At 38.0% G+C, this 23,981-nt stretch overlaps 1 protein-coding gene across 10 annotated transcripts in view; it reads left to right on the top strand.

Annotated features, from left to right (window-relative positions):
* The window catches only part of RABGAP1L (RAB GTPase activating protein 1 like), an 856,710-nt gene that overhangs the window by 811,401 nt on the left and 21,328 nt on the right, over positions 1-23,981 (top strand). For 7 of the 10 annotated variants that reach the window (XM_030823945.1, XM_012511351.2, XM_030823947.1 and 4 more), the window contains 2 exons: positions 6,194-6,286; positions 18,295-18,405. In XM_030823945.1, coding sequence (XP_030679805.1) covers positions 6,194-6,286; positions 18,295-18,405 — 204 coding nt within the window. Of the gene's footprint in view, positions 1-6,193; positions 6,287-6,620; positions 6,923-18,294; positions 18,406-23,981 lie in introns of those variants that run through there. The other 3 variants (XM_003258906.3, XM_030823952.1, XM_030823946.1) reach the window with 2 other exon arrangements.

The raw sequence follows: 23,981 nt of genomic DNA, 5'->3' as shown, positions 1-23,981 counted from the left end.
TCTTGAACAGCTTTACTTTAATCATCTGGTCCCAGGCAGTAGAGCAAAGTAGTTAAAGAGGGCAGGCTCTGGAGGCCAACTGGATTTCATTTCTGACTATTTACCAGCTGTATGATCTTGGGAAAGTTACCTATCCTCAACTTATTTGTAAAATCCAAATAATACTTCCCTCATGGAGTTGCTGGCAGGATTAAATATAGATTTTTCTAAATTATAGGCTTAAAACTGTTAGGAAATTTTTTGACATGAAAGAATTCCATACTTAGTGCCAATAACTGCTAACAAATAACAAAGCAGAGGGAAGTGGACATCTGAATACATCAGTGCAGTGCTAAAAACCTTGCACACTGGTCCAGGCCTCTCCTCTTGTCTTTATTGATAGTTTAGCTCAGAGGCTTTTAGTATGAATCCCACATCTTCTCAAGCATGTACCCCTCAAACCTACCAGCCCCCAACACCCACACCTGGTTTAGAAAGGTTTGTAGGCATCCTGTTTGTCACAGTGACAGGCAGCCGCTACTGACATTTAATAGGTGAAATCATAAATGGACCCAGGGATGCCATGGGCTCAGAAATGGAGAGCGGAGTCTACACCAAAAATTATTCCACCCAAAATGCCAATAATATCTTACCTTGAGAAACACTGGTAGTGCCCAGGTTCTTTTCTCTTCTTAAATGCAAAACCAACTTTTCACAAAATTAATATACTATTTCATAAAGTCAGGATATGCCAAAGATCATGCCATATATGTTACAGAGCATGGACCAACTTGAAAAATCTTTACATGTGTATTCTGTTATTTCTCTCTTTTCTGTGTGTAAGTTCTTTTCAAGTTACTACAGTGAGTTTCAAATTTGTTATTTAAGAGTTCTGTTATTCCGTTAATTATGATCCGAAGTTTAAGATCTGTGGTGTTGAAAAGCACTCCTAAATATACAAAGCCCTTGAACTCCTAAATGTACAAAGATCTTGTTTGGGTCAGGCATGGTGGCTCTCACTTGTAATCCCAGCACTTTGGGAGGCTGAGGTGGGAAGATTGCTTGAGCCTTAGATTTTGAGACCAGCCTGGACAACATAGTGAGACCCTGGCTCTACCGAAAAAAAAAAAAAAAGCTAGGCATGGTGGTGTGCCCCTATAGTCCCAGCTACTCAGGAAGCTAAGGTGGGAGGATCACCTGAGTCCAGGAATTCGGGGCTACAGTATGCTGTGATTGCACCACTGCACTCCAGCCTGAGCAACAGAACAAGACCCTCTCTCTTAAAAAAAAAGATTGAGTTTGATAATCAGGAAACTTAACCAAATCTTATATGTAAGTAAATAAATATGTTTTTATTTGTTTGTTTTGTTTTGAGACAGGGTCTCACTCTGTCACCTAGGCTGGAGTGCAGTGGCATGATTTTACCTCATTGCAACCCAGCCTCCCAGGCTCAGGTGATCCTCCCACCTCAGCCTCCCAAGTAGCTGGGACTACAGGCATGTGCCACGATGCTCAGCTAATTTTTGTATTTTTTGTAAACACAGGGTTTCACCATTTTGTCCAGGCTGGTCTTGAACTCCTGAACTCAAGTGATCCACCCACCTTGACTTCCCACAGGGCTGGGATTATAGGCATGAGCCACCACACCTGGCCAAAATAAGTTTTATTAGAAATAACTCACTTTGGGAGGCTGAGGAGGGCAGATCACTTGAGGTTAGGAGTTCAAGAGCAGCCTGGCCAACGTGGGGAAACTCCATCTCAAATAAAATACAAAAATTAGCTAGGCATGGTGGCGTGCAAAAAAAAAAAAAAAAAAAAACAAACGAAAAACTAATGCATGTGAAATTCAAATATTAGTAAGTATTCAAAATAAGATATGAAAGTAAGAATACAAAATAGGATGATATCACTGGTTGATATGATTAGTGAGATGAAGATTATTAAGGCAAATTCTTCCGATAATTATTGATATACAACACAATTAATATATATTCAATCTGCAAGAGTCATATATACAAATATGAAATAAACACCTTAAATGAGAAGAAGAGAGAAAACATGGAGAATGAAGAAAGTTGGGTATATTCTTTTCAGTCTTCCCCTCCCATATCTCCATCTGAGGCCAGCATGACTAATATTGAGTAAGGCAAATAAGTAATTATTGTGCTCTGTCTTTTACTGTTATTGAAGGTCACTGTTTAACACTCCCTCGCCATTCCCCTACCATTCCCCTTTGCCTTAAATTCATTAAGCTCTATTCTTTGTATTTCCTGATAACAGCTGACAAGGACCCACTCTGATCTGTAATGACAGGTGAGGGTATTGATAATAAGTAGAGTTAATAAAGCTTCTCCAGTGATTTAGAATTATAACGCTCTGAGTATTATCATCAGGGGAATAGATGAAAAAGCCCATTTCATTTCGTGCAGTGTCCTTCAAACTGCTGGTTATGAAATCATTTTAGAGGGTCTGCGAAATCACTGTGGAATACAATGAAACGTAATAGAAAATATGAGCGGACACTGTGGGATATCGGTCAGAGTGGTGGGGAAAAACTATAGGGAAAGGACACAAACCTTCTGAAAGGTCAGAAGGTTCTGCAGAGCCCCGGGGGAGAATAGCTGAAGGCAGCTATTCTATAACCCTGAGGCATTGGGCAAGGAGTAGGTACAAGGGAGTGTAGGGAAATTTATCTTAAACAAGCTTGTTTACTTATGTTGACCAGGAACTGACCTTTGATCATCCGTGGGGATAGTCCCCCTGAAAGGGGAACAATAAATGTTAATTACCTGAGAGGTTTTTAAATTTCTTTCTCCAGAAAGAAAAATTTCAAGCGTCTGTATCCCATTCAGTATTCCCTAAAATAAAATCAAGTTTGTCCTGAAATGTGGTTTAAAAACTGAAAATCTATTTTCTTTGATTACCTCATAAATAACAAGAGTTTCATATCAGCTCCCCTGTCTCTTCCTCCTCCACCCTTTTCCCCTCTTTTACATTGTGCCAATCACACAGGTGGATGCTCAGTATCACCCCACACACAAGATAAATAAGCTTGGAAGGTTTCCTAGCAACATATTGTTCTGGGAACCTGCTCTGTTTCCCTGAACAAGATGAAGCCAAATATCCTAGAATCTCAGCCAGATGGGAAAGGATTAGCTTATTGAGAGTGTTATTGCCTTTTTTTTTTTTAATATTTCACTTTGAAATGAACCTCTTAATATAAGTAGCAAAAGTGACTTTTAAAAGGACATGTAAAAATATCCCTTTAAAAGGACTTTTTTTTCTCTTACATGTAAAGAAAATATTGATAATAGTTTGAAGTTTAAAACTATAGTTTCAGAATTCTCTAGGCACAAGCTTCCAGTACGTAATTCAGTCACCGGTGAGTAGATCCATTTTAGAACCATGTAGAAAATACTTCCACATGGGACTAATTAATACTCAGCCTGGTGTCCAGTGGTATGGTATTCCTGCTGTAAAAATACTGGAATACTTCCGATCTGGTGGGAAAATGGCTCCTGGAGTAGGCTGTCTCCTCACAATACCTTTAGCTGCTCCCCTTGGCCCTTGTATCTGCTCCTAGGGAAACATTGGAGACACCTTGTTACTGCTTAAAACCCTGAAGCTTCCCCTTTTTCTATAGCTCCAGGGCTATTTTAGTGCTAGTGATTTGCAACTACTTCTTCAGAGTCTATTTTTGGTTTTCTCAGTGTATGATTAATATATAGAGAGAAAATAAAACTAAAAGAAATTGAGACTGCTATCAAAGCCAAGAAAAATAATGTCGTCATTTTGTTAACACGATTGTGTATATTTCCCTTGTTTATCTAATGATCTGTGAGGCTACACAGTTGGCAGGTGGTGCTTTCCTTTCTATTGCACTCTAGTTGGTCACAGTATACTTGTTAGAGGTCTCTGGAGATGGAGTAATAAAGGATTCGTGTTTCTCATAACAATATTCAACAGTGGCTTTGCAATTCAGTTACACCCTGGAAAATGTCCTCACTCCTTGTTTGGCTGGGGAGACATTCCCCCATCAGCCAGATGAATATTCTCATAATGTGGTTGTTGACTGGTATCATCTATCAGGTTTGGACTGAATTTGTGAAACTTCCCAATTGTGGTCAGAAGCAGATAATTCTAGTACTTCATAGTGTTCCTGGATAAGAAGAACAAAGTAATTAGAATAAGATGGGGAATGACACCTGGTGTCTTTGTTTTTTATGTAACAAATTATCTGGCCAGATGCCAGAGAATTAGTACTGTCCTCATTTTAATGAAAATAAGGAAATTGTGAGATAATTTTATATTCATGCTAGATGCTTTCCATTCTCTTTTGCTCTCTCACTCATATGTATATGTTTTCTAAATACCATATCTTAAACTCAACAAGGAACAATCTGTTGAGGGCCTAGTATGAGCCAAATACCGCTAGGTATTATGGCAGATACTGAGGGCAACACATCATCCTTGCCTTCTCAGAGTACGCAAGAAGTTTGCAACATAGCACGTTTGTAATCTTAAACCCAACAAAAACATTAAGGAAAGGTGTTGCTGTTTAAAGGAATCATAGGCTAGGCACAGTGGCTCATGCCTGTAATCCCAATGCTTTGGGAGGCTGAGGAAGGAGGATCGCTTCAGCCCAGGAATTTGAGACCAGCCTAGGCAACATAGCCAGACCCCATCTCTACAAAAGTTAAAATAAAATAATGTAAGTAAAGGAATTCTATAACTTTGATTGTCCAAAGAAAGGCTAAAAGTAGATTTAATATGTATTATGGAACAGAATAAGTTCTAATATGTTAATTTTGATTGAATACTTATTTAAAAAAAAATTTTTTTAAATGTCCATGAACCAGGCATTGTTTTAGATAACTTCTCTGTTAACTCATTTAATTCTCCTGACACCATTATGAGGTAGAAATTTTGTTTACCTGCTATTTTATAGATGAAGAAAGTGAGGCTAGGAGAGTTTTTTTGTTTGTTTGTTTTAAAAGACAGGGTCTCATTCTGTTGCCCAGGCTACAGTAAGTGGCCGTCATAGTGCACTGCAGCCTGGAACTTGTGCGCTCAAGCACTTCTTCCGTCTCAACCTCCCAAGTAGCTGGGACTATAGACGTGCACCACTGTCCCCTAAAGAGAGGTTAAATATCTGTTTACTGAGGGCTTTTATACTACGCTGTGCTTATTTGTTTATTTTTAAAATTCTAAGAGTCCATTGGAATCTAGTCTTTTTTCAGAAAAGAGTAAACTACTGTCTTTTATGGATGACATAATTTTAGCAAGAAATAAATGAGTTGTTTAGATGACTTTCTATTATCTCATACAGCATAATGATTCTATATTTGAGTTTTCATTGTCACACACTAAAACCTCCTTTCTTTTCAGTATACTAACACCATTTTAGAATATTTTTCTTTTCTTTTCTGAGACTGAGTCTTGCTGTATCACCCAGGCTGGAGTACAGTGGCACAATCTTGGTTCACCGCAACCTCAGCCTCCCAGGTTCAAGCCAGGCTTATGCCTCAGCCTCCAGAGTAGCTGGGATTACAGATGCCCACCACCATGCCCCGCTAATTTTTGTAATTTTAGTAGAGACGGGATTTCACCATGTTGGCCAGGCTGGTCTTGAACTCCTGACCTCAAGTGATCCACCCGCCTCAGCCTCCCAAAGTGCTGGGATTACAGGCATGAGCCACCACGCCCAGGCCATTTTAGAATATTTCTTGTAGCTCAATTTTTTACTTGTATAAAATAATAATTTTCATTTTCAACATAATAGAAGGATATGAATGAATTATACTTAAGAAAGTTAAAATTAATAGCACTATTAAATACATTAACAAGAGAAGGTTGTGACATCAGCAATATTATTTATAACAGAGGTGGACAAACTGTAGCCTGTTTCTGTAAATTTTCTTGGAACACAGCCAGGCTCATTTGTTTAGGTATCACCCATGGCAGGTTTTGTGTAATAATGACAGAGTTGAATCTTTGCAACTTAGACTATATGGCCCACAAGGCCTAAAATATATACTGTCTGGACCTTTACAGGAAAAGTTTGCCAACCCCTACTCTGGAATCTCTATTTTTCTCCTAACTTTCAGTTGAGCATGTTTCCTTAGAATGCCAGAAATTTAACTAGCAAACACACCTGAATTTTTTTTCATAAATGGTGTCCTTGTCTAACATGGTTTTCCTCAAATCCCTGCAGGTACCAACCAAGAAGCTGAAGAAATATGAGAAAGAATATCAGACAATGCGAGAGAGTCAGCTGCAACAGGAAGACCCAATGGATAGATACAAGGTATGAGAAATATGTTGCACCTATCAAAGTACCTTCTTTTTTGTTTTAAATGAGACTTGAGTCTTGCTGTGTTGCCCAGGCTGGTCTTGAACACCTGGCCTCAAGCAGTCCTCCCACTCCAGTCTCCCAAGTAGCTGGGATTACAGGCACGAGCCACCATTCCCAGCAAAGTACCTTTTTTTTTTTTTCTCTTAAAGCAGCAGTTGTGGCAAGTTCAATTCCCTCTGTTCCTCCTTGATTGATTTAGACGCACTCTGATCATGCTAACTGTCCAGGTATGTTTTCATTTCAGGAGACTCCCAAATAGCCAACCATAATATTTCTTTTCTTTCAGTTTGTATATTTGTAGGTAACTCCAGCTGTTGCATTTATACTGGGAATCTTCATAAGAAGCTGAGAGAAAGAGAGGGGAAAAAGAAAGTGGCTTTCTACTTTCAAAAATGAAACAAAAAGGAAAAATGGCAAAGTACTGTTTTAGCTGTGCATGATCATATCCACAAAGACTTTTAGCAGGTGAACTGTTCCAAGACTGACACAAGGATGTTTCAAACTTGCCTCTGTCTGTAGCACATGTTAAAAATACCAACTCACTTGGAAGGAAAAATAAAAATCACAAAGGTATATTGAGCACAGTAATGGTGTTTGTTGCAACATTTATTTCCACAAATGAATTTATAACAACAGTGATATTTGACTTAAAGTATGAAGTTTCAAAATCAAAATAATTTCATTTTAATACGTTCATTAATTGTGAATCTCTTCAATGGTAATTAGCAACACTGTTCCCAGGATGCAGTGTTGGGAAACACTTATTTCCAACTTATTTTTTTCCAAGTAAAATATCGTCTCTCTTCAACATGCTTTAACTTTTCAGACTCACACAGATACGTAATAGCTCCTTCTCCCTCCACATCAATACACTAAGATAAAAAAATACTGTATTGTCAGCACTGAGCAGCAGTGCCAAAATCTCCTGCCAAGAAATGGACTGTGTGGCATTATTAATTAAATCACCCACATTGGGATGACTTCCACTTTTGTAACTAGAGTTATCTTTATGTGGTCAGAGCTGGACATAGGCAGCATAGTCACACAGAATATCTTATCTCTGTTGCTGAATTGAATAGCATGGGATGTGTGCAGAGGAACATGGTAGGAGTATGTAGATTTTGTAGTCAGACCTGAACTCAAATCTTGCTCATTTTTTAGAGCACAGGATTTGGACTCCACATTGAGGGTTTTAATCCCTATGCCATCATTCGGCATCTTGGACTAGTTATCGAACCTCTTTCTCATCTGTAAAAGGTATAGTGTTTCTGATTCCTTGATGGATTGTTACAAGGATGAGGGATGCTGTATGTTAAGGACTCAGCTCATAGTTGTGTTCAATAAATGGCTGTTATTTTATGAAGCCTACTACTACAGATTATGCAATTATTACTAGAATAATGCCACCTTATGTGGGTCTTCCCCTCTAGTCCCTTATTGATTGATCTTATTTCTCTCAAGTATTGCCAACCAATAATCTCCCCTTGCTTATAGAAGTGGTTCAAGATCTGATTATAAAATCCTACATACTTCTATAGCAGATAACTATTTATTAACAGATAATGTTTGAAGCTAATTTTCACCACCAACATCCCCTCAATAAAACCAGCTTTTAATGTAAATCACATAGCATGCTGCTTTAGAAAGGCTTGAAGGTAGTAATTATAAACTATTATTAAGCATCCAAAATGAAGCTCTCCTTTTGCTAATATCATTCTGATTTTCTTATTACTACCATTATTATGAATAAATTCTGTGAAGAGTGCTTTAAAATAAGAGAGAAATGGAAGACCAAACTTGTACATTTAAAATCAGGCTGGAATTGAACTTGTTATTGTGTCTTAAATCCTTTTTTGTGACAAAGCAGGTATGTATACATTAATAGTAAGATATACATTATTTTTAAAGTACTTATAACATGTAAGATTATCAATATGTATAGTTTTTATTGAGAGATCAAAGTAGGATTAAACTTCTTGTTTTGAAAGCAGCCATTACGTTTTAAGTTCAAGTATTGTTGATTCTTATTTGCCCATATCTGATACCCTCTATTGCTATTTCTTTTAGATTATTGTGATAACTTGTCAGTACATTCATCGAATGTCTCTGTACTCTTTTAATAATGTCTAGGCATTTGTCCTGGTAATACACTTGGCAAATTTATAGTTCTTAGATTATAATTACATCTTCAAGGTGGCAGTCAACAACATAAGTTTCTAACCATCAACATGTTTGGTTTGTAAGATGATCAATATGTAGTTTAAGAAGCCATATTATAATTATCTTAATTAAAGTAGCAAAGTTAGAAAATACCTTTTACATCTTCTAAATTTAATCCTGTGAAGAATAAGATCTCTGTCCTGGGAATGAGCACTTTGTAATTCATAGATCTTGGACTGGGAACCCAGTTAATGTAAACTCTTAAAGACTGACTTGGGAAGATCTTTGAGGGCACTGAGTGAGAACTTGCACCAGTTCAGTAACAACCCCTCCTCAACATTAGAATCTATATTGCTTAAAAAGTCATTTCCGCACCCTTGCTTGCCATATGACAAGAGAGTTAGAAGGTTGTGGGAAATTTATTTTTTAAAGCCCACATATGTTATATAATAAGATATTTTAAGAGGTATTTCAGTTCAATGCTATTTCTTTTAGACATGGTGGCATACGTAAAAGGGCTATCACAGGGAACCTAGAGGTGGGAATAAATATCCAGCAATGTAGAGGTAGCTCTCAACAGTCATACTTCTTGCTGTATCTATGTAAACATGTGTTTTATGTCTATTTTTATGACATATGCAGATATCTTCATGCTCAGGTTATATCCCTGTAGTCACCTTTATTCAACACTTAAATCTCAACCACAAAGAAAGAGATGAAATAATGTCAGTATAAATTTAAATTTTAAAACTCGATGTATCATGAAAATCTTCTGGAATTAGGAAGTAGTGATGATTGTACAACTTTGTGAATATACTAAAATCATTACATTGCACATTTTAAAAACATGAATTTTATGGTATGTGAATTACATCTCCAAAGGAAAAAAAAGCAGAATGTTCCAGGAGGATTGTCATTTAGCCTACCCTTTTCCTTTCATGAACCCTAAGACACACCAGAGGTACCTGTTTAGAAGCAGGAGGGACAGCTTCCTGTTGTGTGTCCATATTTGTAGAATAAAAGCCAACACAGTGGGTGGTACATTAATTTTTAGTGATGCCCATTAATTTCCAGATAGAACATATGTTGTACATTATATGTATACACACATATAAACATATATAAGTAGGTAATACACACACATATATGCACTGCCTGTGCTACCTGGTCTTGGCATCAGTTTATATTTTAAACTCAGTGAACACCATAATGACTTCTTTATAGCCTTTACTCTTTCTGTTTCTCTTCATGACTAGATTCCAAGAGACAGAAAGGAAACTTTTTTGAAAGAACAATGTAGAATGTTTATTTCAAATCCCTTTTATCTTCCTTCTTAACTTGCACCTGACCAGGTTTGTGTAAAATTCTTTGTCTACTCTAACATTTTGGTTTGTAAATTTAGTGATTGATTTCTAATGAAGTGAAATTAGGATAAAGATTTGGCTGTAGAATAAGCATGTTTTCATTTTTATACAGGTTCCCAGAAAACACACGTTTATCAATATGTGTAGCTGTTTTAGTATATTTCAGAAACCAGTAACTAAGCCCTTAAGAAGCAAAGTTACCAATTTCAGAAATTAAAATATTTTCTATCTTAAAGAGATGAATTGTTTCTATTGTGAGGAAAGTTTTCTAGTGATGGTATCAGTTGATGGTACTTTTTGGAGATCTGTAGCCTTCATCTACCTTTGGAGACTGATATGCTTTTCTGGTTTAATTAAAGAACTACTTGCACAAATGTGAGTTAAGCCTTAAAAAACACAGCTAATTGGCCGGGCATGGTGGCTCTCACCTGTAATCCCAGCACTTTGGGAGGCCGAGGTGGGTGGATCACTTGAGATGAGGAGTTCCAGACCAGCCTGGCCAACATGGTGAAACGCCACTTCTACTAAAAAATACAAAAATTAGTTGGGTGTGCTGGCAAGCACCTGTAGTCCCAGCTACTCGAGAGGCTGAGGCATGAGAATCGCTTGAGCCTGGGAGGGGGAGGTTGCAGTGAGCCAAGATCATGCCACTGCACTCCAGCCTGGGCAATAGAGCCAGACTCGGTCTCAAAAAAAAAAAAAAAAAAGGGCCAGGTGCAGTGGCTCACGCCTATAATCCCAGCACTTTGGGAGGCGGAGGCGGGCAGATCACAAGGTCAGGAGATCAAGACCATCCTGGCTAACATGGTGAAACCCCATCTCTACTGAAAAAAAAAAAAAAAAAAATTAGCTGGGTGTGGTGGCGGGCACCTGTAGTCCCAACTACTTGGGAGGCTGAGGCAGGAGAATGGCATGAACCCAAGAGGCAGAGTCTACAGTGAGCCAAGATCACGCCATTGCGCTCCAGCCTGGGCGACAGAGTGAGACTCCATCTCAAAAAAAAAAAAAAAAAAAAAAAATACACACACCCACACACAGCTAGTTAATTAAATTCAGTGAATCTCCCAAAGCATAATAAAGGCTACCTGTTCTAGATGGGAAAATACTAAAAAGAAACTGGAATGCTTAAACTCTCTTGGGTTTGGGACACAGATATTATTATAAATACATAATTTCTAATTGAAGTGTCTTATCCATGCTCAGTACAATTAAATTTAGAATGTTTAACCTCATTCTTGAGATTAAACATAGTAATTTTTAAAATCAAAATGTAATTTAAACAAAGAAAATGATTCCTCTATGTTTCCACAGAGTTTTTTCTTGCACATACTGGTTTTTGTACAGCAATTGCTCCTACATGTAATTTCAAATTAAGCTATTATGCATAGTAAAAATAATACAAATGAAATATTTGAAATAATGCTTAATTGTACTTTTTTGCCATCCTTTTTTTTAATTTTTTTTAAATTTTTTTAATTAATTTATTTATTTTTGAGACAGAGTCTCACTCTGTCGCCCAGGCTGGAGTGCAGTGGCGCAATCTTGGCTCACTGCAAGCTCCGCCTCCTGGGATCATGCCATTCTCCTGCCTCAGCCTCTCTGAGTAGCTGGGACTACAGGCGCCCACCACCACGCCCGGCTAATTTTTTTTTTTTTTTTTTTTTTTTTTTTGTATTTTTAGTAGAGACGGGGTTTCACCATGGTCTCGATCTCCTGACCTCGTGATCTGCCCGCCTTGGCCTCCCAAAGTGCTGGGATTACAAGCGTGAGCCACCGCGCCCGGCCACTTTTTTGCCATCCTTAAATATCTAATGCAATAGTTTAATTTTCACATTTCTTTTAAACTTGACAAATGAAGAAAAGTTTAAATTAGGATACATTTCTTACCTATAAAAAAGAGGGAGTAGACTTTAAAAAAAACTGTTGGACCCTTTCTTACTCAGGGGAGTCAAGATAAGTGAATCTGTCTTTGAAAAATGTTTTTCTGGCTGGGCGGGGTGGCTCACACCTGTAATCCCAGCACTTTGGGAGGCTGAGGCGGGTGGATCACTTGAGGTCAGGAGTTCAAGACCAACCTGGCCAACATGGTAAAACCCTGTCTCTACTAAAAATACAAAAATTAGCCAGGTGTGGTGGCACATAACCTGTAGTCCCAGCTACTCGGTAGGCTGAGGCAGGAGAACCTCCTGAACCTGGGAGGCGGAGGTTGCAGTGAGCAGAGATCGTGCCACTGTACTCCTGCCTGGGTGACAGAGCAAGACTCTGTCTCAAAAAAAAAAAAAAGTTTTTCTGCCATAGCAAATAAACTTACATTTTATTATTTTTTCACATCCCAAAAACTGTGTTGGCTCTTGGAAATATTATGTTATGAAATAATGTGCTTTTAAGGAATAGTAATAGACACAACGATGGTTTATATATGCCTATGATAACTTAATGATAAACTTCAGAAGGCTTCCACTTTGTCTTTGAGCTTGGATAACCCAGAGGGTTCATTGTTATAGGATGGTGAAGATGCAAAACTAAATCCTTTTGGCTTCTCAAGCAATATAGCTAATAAGGAGTGGGCGATTTCTAACAATGCTGCTCTACTGAGTCCCTTATACTTAACCCTTGGGGGAAGAATATGCTTTAGGCACACTAAGAATTTCTAGTATGTTTATTGATGATCTTCAGAGTTTTCAAGAAACTTTAATTTTTAGAAAGTTTTCTTTTCTGTTTAAGTATTACTGAGAAAATTACCTGACACTAATATGTTTCTTTATCATCTAGAATGCATTTGCTTTTTGAAAATTTGATTTGTGTACTAGAGTAGAGCAGGGATCTGCAGACTGTGGTTTATAGGCCAAATCTGGCTCACTGCCAGTTTTTGTAAACCAAGTTTTATTGGAACACAGCCACACCTGTTTATTTATTTATTGTGTATGGCTGGTTTTGTATGACACTGGTAGAGCTGAGAAATTTCAACATAGACCATGCGACCTGCAAAGCCTAATATATTTACTGTCTGGCAATTTACATTAGAAGTTTGCCGATCCCTGTGCAAGAGTATAACCTAAGATAGTTTTTTAAGCGCTAAAAGAAATGCAGTCTGTTTGGCCAGCTGTCATTTATTACTGACAAGATTTTGTTTTTAGTTTGACATTTAAAAATTTGAAATTTTCCACTACAAAGATAAAATTGGATGTGATGAGTAAAGGAGGGAAGCACAAAAGCTTCAAATATCCATATTTTCTTTCTCAGATCTTCATTATGGACAACATAGATATTTAAACATTTTATCTGTAGGCATTTGAAAACTTGAATATGATAGCTGTCAACTCTTTTAAAAGAGGTATCCAAAAGAAAATATGTGAGAGTTGAGAGTGTTGTTGCTAATAAATTTGCACTGAGTCTTTTAGGAAAACATTTTCTCCTGACCCTTAAAAGTCTTTAAAAACATGTGCCAAGAATTCATCATAGCAGCAGACAACACCCAAAATATTGAGCTAGGGTTTATAAAGCCGCCTCCCTCCTCATCTTTTTTTCCTTTAAAGCTTAGTTTCTTTACTTTTAATTACCAGTTTACATTTCTCTGGTTTCTCATCTTGAAATAAATAACGTTCACAATCCCTTGAACTGCTTCACCCAGACTTCAGCCCCCAGGTACACATGAGATCCAGGATCCATTTTTCTTTTGCATTGCCCTGCCCAGCAATTTCATTCTTTTGTCTGAAGATGAACTATTTTGCAAGATTTCTGACCTTGTCATATAAGGAAGTTCCTTCCACCCAGCTTTAACAACACAGTATCAACACCTCACACCGTAGTTCCTTAATAGTTCCACATACAGCATTTTAGTCATTCATGCAAACTGTAAACAGCAATGTGGAGAGGGAGGAGTTTGAGGATATGAGTCTTCCTGAGTTGAGACTTGCCCACTGGCTGCCTCAAGTATCTTTGTTCCATTGAATGTTTGCAGTCACAGAGAGAACTTAGAGTTATATGACACTCGAAGGAAAAGCAAAAGAGCATTAAGAAGTGTCTGTTTTGTTATTGCCATTTTATAAAAATTTTAGTAGGTGTTCAATTTCATTGGATATTCTTTTTTTTTTAATTGTCTTTGTACCTATGATTGAAAACGGTAGTTGGTCTATGACTTTTGAGGAGGTAAGTTTTTTTTTTAATCTATGTATGTCTGTAACATCCGTGTCTGTCTCTGAAAAATGCAGTATCCTCCTCCCAAAAGTTACTAACCAAACTTTCCCAGCTGTACAATCTCCTACCCATAAGGGGTGAAACTATGAGGACAGTTGTTATCTGCTTTTTGTTCAAACGGTGTCAGTTGTGTGAGATGGGGAGTATATGTTTCAGACAGTGTGATGTGAGTTTTAAGAGTTATGTAAGCAGTGTCTCCTGTAATCTTTTCTGAAAGGCAAGAGGGAGCCAGTTTGCCTGTTTTGTTTACAGGCTTTGAGCATTCAGCACATCTGCTTGTGCAAACTTACAGCATGTGAATTTCTCTGGGCTGACTAGGTTATTGGGGCTGACTTTAAATCTGTCTCCCACGGGCAACCCTTGTCAACATTTCAAAATGAACCAAGCAGGGTTACTGCCTTTCCTAAGACCATCAAAACCAAACTCTCTTCTCCATTCTAGCATACAGGCAAACTTTCTCTAGAATCGGTCAGTACTGAAAACGGTTTTGGCTCCTGGAGAAGAACTGTAAAAGACAGCCAAGTTAATATAAGCTCTGTTTAGCCCTCAGTAGGTAAGTGTGGGCAAGTTCTTTGTAGAAAATCTCCATCTCATAGCAGGGTCTCACTGTAGTGCTCAGTAGCACTCACCCTGGGTTCATACTTTGGAGGATGATACTGCATTTTTGGTCCCATAGCTTGCTTTCCCACTTGTCTGTGAGTGCAGAGCAGGAGTCTGACACTTCCCACTGTGCTGCTTGCTTTGCAGACACCAAATTGAAGCTTCTTGCTAAAGCAAAAGCCAGTAGGCGTGCCCTCTAGGCTATTTTGCTTTGCAGGTACCCTGAGACACTCAGTTTTTCTCCCAAATCTTTTCCCACCCTTGCCCTTGCCCCTTTAGCTGTGTGTCTGTAAGGAAGGGTTTCAGTTGCAACAGTCATTGTAATGAGAAATTACTAGTCAGAATTTCAGCTGAACTCACACCTCTTTCTTATATAACAGATAATCCATTAGACATTTATCTCTAATCAACAGTGAAGTAGCTACCTGGTATGATTTCTAAATACTTGAACAAACTACTTTTCCATGAACATCCTATGACTTTACTTGGAGGTTACTTTAACTCAATTCTAAGCACGTAATTGTAACCTGAAAAACTGGTAGTGGCAACATTTTCACTTGTGACAAATGAATGTAATGTACATAATAGTCGAGGGAGCTTTTTGTACTTTGGGGTTATACAAGTACAATTTCAATAGCAATAGGACACTTAACTCAGGAATACCTATTGAAGTAGTCTTATCTTAGTTTCTTGAAGAGATTTATCAAGAAATGAGAAAAATCTCTTCCCTGGCTAAGTAGCCTGCATTGTGAAATATGTCATGTTGAAATTGTGCTGGTATTGTTACTCTTTCCTGGCTAGGAGGAAATTTATTGAAAAAGCTTCTCAAATCTTTTTTTTTAATCTAAGTTTCCTATATGTTTCTTTTTCCATGAAAAGGAGTAATAGATATATCAGAAATAAAGGCTAACTCTCCAGCCCCTGCTAGAAATTGTGTTACTTAGGCAAAAATTGAAAGATTTCATTGTAGAAGCTCTGGCTTTTTAGAAATCTGTTTTTTAGTCTCCACATTTATTATGCTTCTGTGGGAGGGTGGAACTTCTGTAGATTGAGGGAACAGACAGAATCTGATGAGTACAAGTTGCCTTTACAAGAGCATCACAGTTTTCTCAGGAACATCTAGGGAAAGAGTTCCTCACAAGGCACCACTTCTGAGGGGTTACATTATATCTTGGTCAAAAACGAGGATCCAATATGGTTTTGTGTAGAATATGACCTTCTAACAGAAGTAGACTTAAAATTTTTTTTCTCATTTTGGCATCTTATCCCTTCCAATGGAATTAAAATTCTGAATTGCTTTTTTTCTTAATAAAACTATTTTTAAAATCCTATTACAAATATATATTCATTGTAGAAAACTTGAAAACATTTTTAAAAGGACAAGGACAACAATAAAGAAAATTCACTACCTACAGTTAATATTTGTTGTTTATATTGTTATAATGAGATTCTCCAGTTATTTATCGGGGTTTTTTTCCCCCTACAAGGCAGTGTAAGCATTTCCTGTTATTATATTTTTTTTTCTTTCTTTCTTTCTTTTTTTTTTTTTTTTTTTTTTGAGACAGGTTCTCACTCTGTCACCCAGGCTAGAGTGCGGTGGCATGATCACAGTTCACTGCAGCCTTCACTTCCTGGGTTCAAGTGATTTCCAACCTCAGCCTCCCCAGTAGCTGGGATCATGTGTGCACACCACACCACGTAGCTAATTTTTTTTTTTTTTTTTTTGAGATGGAGTCTCACTCACTCTGTCGCCCAGGCTGAAGTGCAGTGGTGCAATTTTGGCTCACTGCAAGCTCTCCCTTTCAGGTTCAAGCAATTCTCCTGCCTCAGCCTCCTGAGTAGCTGGGATCACAGGTGTGTATCACCACACCCGCCTAATTTTTGTATTTTGTTTTAGTAGAGATGAGGTTTCACCATGTTGGCCAGGCTGGTCTTGAACTAACCTCAAGTGGTCCACCCACCTCAGCCACCCAAAGTGCTGGGATTACGGACATGAGCCACTGCGCCCAGCTGTACCCAGCTAATTTTTAAAAAATTTTTTTGTAGAGATGGGGTATTGCCATATTGCCGAGGCTGTCTTGAATTCCTGGTCTCAAGCAATCCTCTGGTCTCAGGCTCCCAAAGTATTGAGATTACAGGCATAAGCCACTGCACCCAGCCTTCTCCAGTATTTTAACACTGAGTAGAATTCTATCGTGAATTTATTTAAAGTATTAAAGTGATTTGGGATTGTTTTTCTCTTTTTTAGTAGATATGTTTTTCAATAATGTTTTAACATTCTCCAACTATTCTAATTTTTTTCCAAAAAAAAAAAAAAAAAGACAGAAATGGGCCCTGGTGGCTGGTATAATCAAGGTGCAGTTTCATCCTGTAACTTCTCTGATGGCCTTCCCTGTTTATGGATCCTCTGCCTCTGTGAAACCCTCAGACTTTGCCCTTACCATGTGTTTCTTAACCCTTGTTTTAAAAAACAGGAAAAAGAAAGAAATCGTCTTCTCTTTCAATATAACAAACACCAGGTTGTTATATAGAAGATAAAATTAACTTCACATTACCTGGTATGCTATGATAAACTGTCTTCCAAAACATATATTTGTCTTCTAGTTTTGTGTCACTGCTTTGTCTGAGTTTTTGCCACCTTTGCAGAAAACACTGTTAGAAGTGTAAATCTGAAAAACAGGAAGGTCTCATGACATTAGTCTTTCCTGTCAGCTCTCTTTTGAATCTCCTATAACTGTTAACAGTAGCAAAGAAAGCAATTTTGGTACTTTGGAATGGAAGACATGAAATAGCTATTCTGAAAATAGTTGTGAACACACCAAGTGTGTTTAGTTAAGGAAAGACCTTGCTTCATAAGAATTAGTGACTTGGTTTTTTTCTTTTTTTTTTTTTTTTTTCGTTTTTTTGTTTGTTTTTGGTTTTATATCATGTAACTTTGTTTCAGATTTTTCAACGTTGGGAGCAGAAATCCTCAGTAATTTATTTTACCCAGAATGTTTTAATCTGAAGTTTTTTAAAAAACAAAAAAACTAGGTATCTTAAGACTGTTGCTCTCACACAAAAATAGGGTTCAGAAAAGTAAATATATTCTTAAAGAATAAAAATGTCAGCTGTTAGCAAAGTCATGAACCCATGTGTCATGATTCTTGATTTAGTGCTCTTAAATATACTCAATATGAACCCTGTCTTAGAAAAACAATTAAAGAAATGTCTAGTGGTTTTCCCCTGTTTCATTCCTACTGTGTCTTGTGGTTTCTCTTGAGGTCAAGGGTGAGACTACTGTGCATGTTTCAAATAAAGAATTGTTTGTGTCTGTGTTCTAGATCTATGTAAAAACCTCACAGGATTCGGGGGGGATATGTTCAGAAAGTTTGCTCTTTGTGGCACATTTTTTATAATGAAGTTCCATCTTGAGAGTTTAAGGGACAAGTTTCACCGGGTAGAGAACTGCAGCTGCATCGCTAGCTAAACTCACTGTTGTTTCCCAGACAGCAATCCTGCCTTCCTGTGCCACTTGCGCCTTCTCCTTTTTACACCTTTGAAAGTTCACTTTGTTGCTTGTTTTTCCTCACCAGTTCTGTTCGTTTCTGTATGTCCAGACACTAATGCCCACCTCCGGCTATTGTTCTTCTTCTGCAGAGGGAGAACCGAAGATTACAGGAGGCCAGCATGAGGTTGGAACAAGAGAATGATGACCTCGCCCATGAACTAGTAACAAGCAAAATTGCTCTACGGAATGACTTGGATCAGGTAAACTTTAGAAATGAGACTATGATGACTTCCTCAGGGCAAAGACCAATTTGCCCTCACCACCGTCCCCACAAACTTGCTTTGTTCTCGACTTTGTTCTTGATGAATGGACGAGTGGCAGGGATAGTTTGTGTTAATTGGAGAGAGTGGAAAACACAAGCCTTTGAGAACGGTTTGGGTCATTTCTAAATAGCATGTGTGGCATACTTTCTTTATACCTCTAAACTCTGTTATGTCTTTGTTGATACCTTTCCTGAACCAATGACTGTCAGCATAATTATCTGAGAACATCAGTCACCAAGAATATACCTGTACTAATGCCACTCTAACAGTAGGTGCCTTACTTTTTGTTCCAGTAAGAATTCTTCTCCATAATAAATGTGAACTTTTACATGAAGTACCTACATTAAGAGTTGGATTGTTAGATTGATAGGCATCTGAGTGGCTGAGAGCCAGACTGCCTGATTGTGAATGCTGGCACCACCACCGCGAACCATATGACCCTGAGCAGTTCTTAAGCTGTCTATAGGTATAAAAAGGTGTCTATCTCATAGAGATAACAATTAAATAAGTAAGGCACTTCAATAGTATGTGTTCATTGAATGTTAGCTGTTGCTAGGAAGACCTTAAATTGTTTAGCATCCCTTGTTCTTTCCAACTAAGGTGACAGTCTTAGGATCTCCTGTTTTTTCTTGCTAGCATTTTCAGAAGTATTGGCAATATAGAAGCAGTCTCGTGCAGATTTAAAATTACCACTCTATTTTCTGACTTCTATAAAGTAAATATTCCCAACAGATAGTGGACGGTCAGAAAAACTGACACTCAGACTGTTGAATCTGTAAAAGAGTCATTACCTGTGGTGTAAGTATGCATTGACAATATTAAAAATACAAATTCATTAATAACATAAATCTGCTTAAATGTTTAAAATTAAAGGACAGCTGAAAATGGCCCCTGCCACAATTTCTTTTTTCCCATACAGATAGCCAATTCTGTGGCTCAAAAGTTCTAACCATAGTAAAGTTGGAGATAAGACCCATGTTCAGGAAAACAGTGCTATATCTGGGAGAGGAGGACACTGAGAGAGCTGGCACTAAAGGGAGTTCAAAAACAAAAACAAAAACTGTGTTGCTTGGGACACAGGATATGGAAGGTAGAAAAAGCTGCCCAGAGAATGGTTTTTTTAAAAAGTTGTGGCCCTGTTAACCACAAACCTCATTCAGCCCACCCATTTGGAAGCTGTGAGAAGTGGTATGAGAAATATGTGACTAGGAGAGTCAGAAACAAAGAAGGTAGCAGGATCTCCATTCAATCAGGGTCAATTCAGCCTTACCTCAGTGGTCATATTTTTGTATTCATGAGACTGTTGAGATAAGTCAGTGCTATAATGAAAGTCTTGGTTCTATGTTAACTTTCCAAATGGTCTTGATTCACACTTGATTCTGCCATTTTGAATCTTTTATCCATTAATAATTTTCTTAGGATGGCTGACTAAACGAAACAATTTTTAAACAGTTGGATTCAGTGGGGATGCAGTGAAATGAGCTAAGGAGAGTTTCAAAGTTGTTTGGGAAATATAGTTGGTAATATGTGTTAAGACGTTAAAAGGTTTAAGCAATAATAAAATTAAATTTTACTATGTACTCACTATGTGCCAAGCACTAAATAAAGCAGTTTATAAACATCATCTCATTTAATCTCCCTAATGACTCCAGGAAGCAGTTATTATTTTAATCCTCCATTTCATGAATGAGGAAACTATATAGATGAGGAAACTAGAGATCCTCTGACTTATAAAGCTATCCTAAAAAAAAAAATCTGTTTAAAAAAATGTATATACAAGGTTGTTTACTGCAGTGTTACTTATAAGAATGAAAAATAGAAATATTATATCTATGTTCACTAGTAGGGGAGAATGACAGTTTGACTGTAAAATGTCTTTCTGGAGTAATTTTTTTAATGGGAAAATAATGATATAGTATTTTTTTAAATACTTTTTTTTCTGTAAACAGTAAACATTTATAATGTTTGCATCTAAATTTCAAGGGCTACTGGCTGGCACTGGGTTATCCTATAGGGAAGGGGACCATAGTATACCTAGGTAGGGAAGAAGCCCACAAGGAAATACATAAAAATGTTACTGCTATGAATCTCTGGGTGGTAAGATTAAATATAATTTTTATATTCATCTTTATAGTTTTTTCCCATTTAGAATTTATAGAAAGACCCTAAATTACCTAACCACCATAGGTTAACTAAAAATGAGCATTAGAACTTTGAAAAATCAGAAAAATAATGAACATTATAATATACATATTATATATGAATATAATACTAATATATATAACTTTAATAATCAGAAAAAAATATTATCTTAAAAATCATTTCTTCACCAAGAGAATCCTTTATTTGAGTCAGTCTGGAGTCACTGCCATTATAGCTATTCCTGAAGTAATTGATTACTGAGTACCAGGGTAACTCATGATGTGAGTGCTATAACAGCCCCTGAAGAAAAGGTTCCATCAGACCTTCATTCTTCCTCTCCCTTCTCTCTTCCCTCCTTGACTCTCTTTCCCTCTCTTTTAAGAAAAGTAAGCATGGCCTGGACCCTCCCTTTTGGAGCTTTTTATCTAGATGAAAGAATCTAGATGAAAGAATAAAAACTGCTATTTCATGCATATTTCCTCCTAACTTCTGATTTTGCAGTTTCCTCCTCATTGGGGTTTATTTGCTTACCAAAAAGCTGTCCCTGCAGTTGAAGTGACCTGCCCCACCAGTCTTCTAGGAAGGACCCTAGCCTGAGAGTGAAAAGTACTGGCTTTGCAGGCCTTCACCTAGTTTGCCCAGTACTTTCCCATTCCCAGTTCATGAAAATCAGATCTCTTCATTAAAATAGCAAAACACTGGCAAACTTTAAACAAATATAAAAGCAGATTGTATTTAAGACAATATGTAAGCAAACAAACATTAATTAGGAAATTAGGTTCTTTGCAAAAATAAATCATTCCTTACTCTGACCATTTTAGTGCTAATTTCAGGCTTCCTGGGCACCAAAGGCTCTTCAGCTTTTCCCTCTGACAGAGCCTTCCTCTCTGAGAACTCGCCCTCTCGGATTCCTTAAATAAAGATTTCTCAGTGATTAGAAGTGAAAAAAAGCACAACATCTCCATTTCAGTTTCTGTTTGCTATCTGCTTTCAGGCCCTTCTTGTCCTTCCCTATTTGCAAGGAACAAAAGAGAAGAGACATGATTAGTACTGTCCTGCTGAGGACCAGAGGTCTAGGTTCCCTCTCACCATAGCAAGTTCTGTTAGACCAGAAGCTACATGGACTAAGTGGAAAATTATTTTGTTTTATTTTAAGTTGAACGACTGGCCTGGTTAGTTCTTTCAGAAATCATTTCTCAAAGATCCTCATTTCTGATACTAGGACTGAGGTAATTGGTTGATTCATGATTAAATCACACATTGCAGTGCTTGTTTCTCTCATACATATGTAGCAGAAGCCTTAGATTGCAATTAAAACTTTCAGTATCAATGAGACAATATAAGATATTGGTAAGTATTTAGACTTGATAATGACAATGTTTCTCTCAATCTTACCAAATTATGGTGCAGGCTGTCCGGCGCAGTGGCTCACACCTGTAATCCTAGCACTTTGGGAGGCCGAGGCAGGTGGATTTCCTGAGCTTAGGAGTTCGAGACCAGCCTGGGGAACATGGTGAAACCGAGTCTCTATTAAAAATATAAAAAATTAGCCAGGCGTGGCAGCATGCGCCCGTAATCCCAGCTACTAAGGGAGGCTGAGACAGGAGAATCTCTTGAACCTGGACGGTGGAGGTTGCAGTGAGCCGAGATCGCACCATTGTACTCCAGCCTGGGCGACAGAGTGAAACTCTGTCTCAAAAAAAAAAAAAAATATGGTGAAGGCTTTATAATTTGGGCTCAAAAGTAGAATTTGTGTTTAGCATTTCATTCATTAACATTAAAGTTAATTCCTACTTAAGTGAGGTATAGTGGTTGGCTGTACAAAGATTCAAAAGACCACTGTTAGAGGGATACTCAAGTTATTTCAGATCCGGCCCTCCTTTGATGAACAGAACAATTGCTCCTACTTTTCTGTTTAACATAAGAGGAGAAACTGTGGATTAAGCTTCCTGGAAAACTGGACTCTTCCCTATAGGACCCACAACAATTGCTGCAGATGTTGTATATGGTAACAGTAGAAATAAGTGAAGTTGCCTTAATCTTCACCTAATGAAGACTGTTCGGCAGAAAATGTGCAAATAAAAATAATAGGTCTTCTTAGCATAAACATTTAGGTGTTTTTGAAAAAAATTCCTCAGGGAAGTGTTTTTCCCCCTTTTCTTTTTCTTTCATTTCTTTTTTTTTTTTTCTTTGAGACAGAGTCTAGCTCTGTAGTCCAGGCTGGAGTGCAATAGCGTGATCTTGGCTCACTGCAACCTCCATCTCCTGGTTTCAAGCAATTCTCCTGCCTCTGTCTCCCAAGTAGCTGGAATTACAGGTGCCCATAACCATGCCTGGCTGATTTTTGTATTTTTAATAGAGACGGAGTTTCACCATGTTGGCCAGGCTGATCCCGAATTCCTGGCTTCAGGTGACCTACCCGCCTTAGCCTCCCAAAGTGCTGGGATTACAGGCATGAGCCACCGTGCCCGGCCAGCATTTACTTTAAAACATTTTTACAAAATGGTAAAATTTTAGATGGCTCTCCAAGAGACCAAACTGAAAAAAAAAAACCATTTATTTCAGTATCATGATGAACATTATGAAAGGATCAGTCTCTTCACAAAGTGGAAATTGCTGTGGGTCCTGTAAGAGGAAGGCTTAGTTGCAGTCTTCTTTATTAGCAGGGCTCAAACATTCTGGGGTAGAACGTGAACCAGTGGGCTGCAGTTACAGGGAGAGAGTTGGTTCAGTTTTTAAGAACACTGAAATGAGCAGTACAACTGCTTTTTTTTTTTTGAGACAGAGTCTCGCTCTGTCCCCCAGGCTGGAATGCAGTGGCAAGATGTCGGCTCACTGCAAGCTCCGCCTCCCAGGTTCACGCCATTCTCCTGCCTCAGCCTCCGAGTAGCTGGGACTACAGGCAGCCGCCACCATGCCCGGCTAATTTTTTTTGTATTTTTAGTAGAGATGGGGTTTCACCGTGTTAGCCAGGATGGTCTCGATCTCGTGACCTCGCAATCAGCCCGCCTCAGCCTCCCAAAGTGCTGGGATTACAGGTGTGAGCCACCGCGCCCGGCTGTACAGCTGCTCTTAAAGTGCCACTCTGTGCCTATCTGTCAGAGACTTTGGGGAGGGTCTCCCTGCTTTGTGAGTAACCTCAGTCAGTCATCTGGCTTGGGGCTCTAGAATGGAAGCTTTGTGCTTCCATGGTTTATTTATTTATTTTTCTCTTTTTTCTTTTAAAATGCTGTACTTTATGCCACATGCTTTCATGATGTACATCAGGTGACTTACAACTTATGAAAACTTGACTTGCAGTGTTCATATTGCATTCTCAAGGTCTACCTCTCATTTTAGTGTGTTAATTTGCTGTTAGATTTTCCCCCCTA

Source organism: Nomascus leucogenys, chromosome 12, assembly GCF_006542625.1.
Source record: "Nomascus leucogenys isolate Asia chromosome 12, Asia_NLE_v1, whole genome shotgun sequence".
NCBI lineage: Eukaryota > Metazoa > Chordata > Mammalia > Primates > Hylobatidae > Nomascus > Nomascus leucogenys.
The sequence above is the reverse complement of the archived record's forward strand: the minus strand, read 5'-3'. Positions and strand labels throughout refer to the sequence as shown.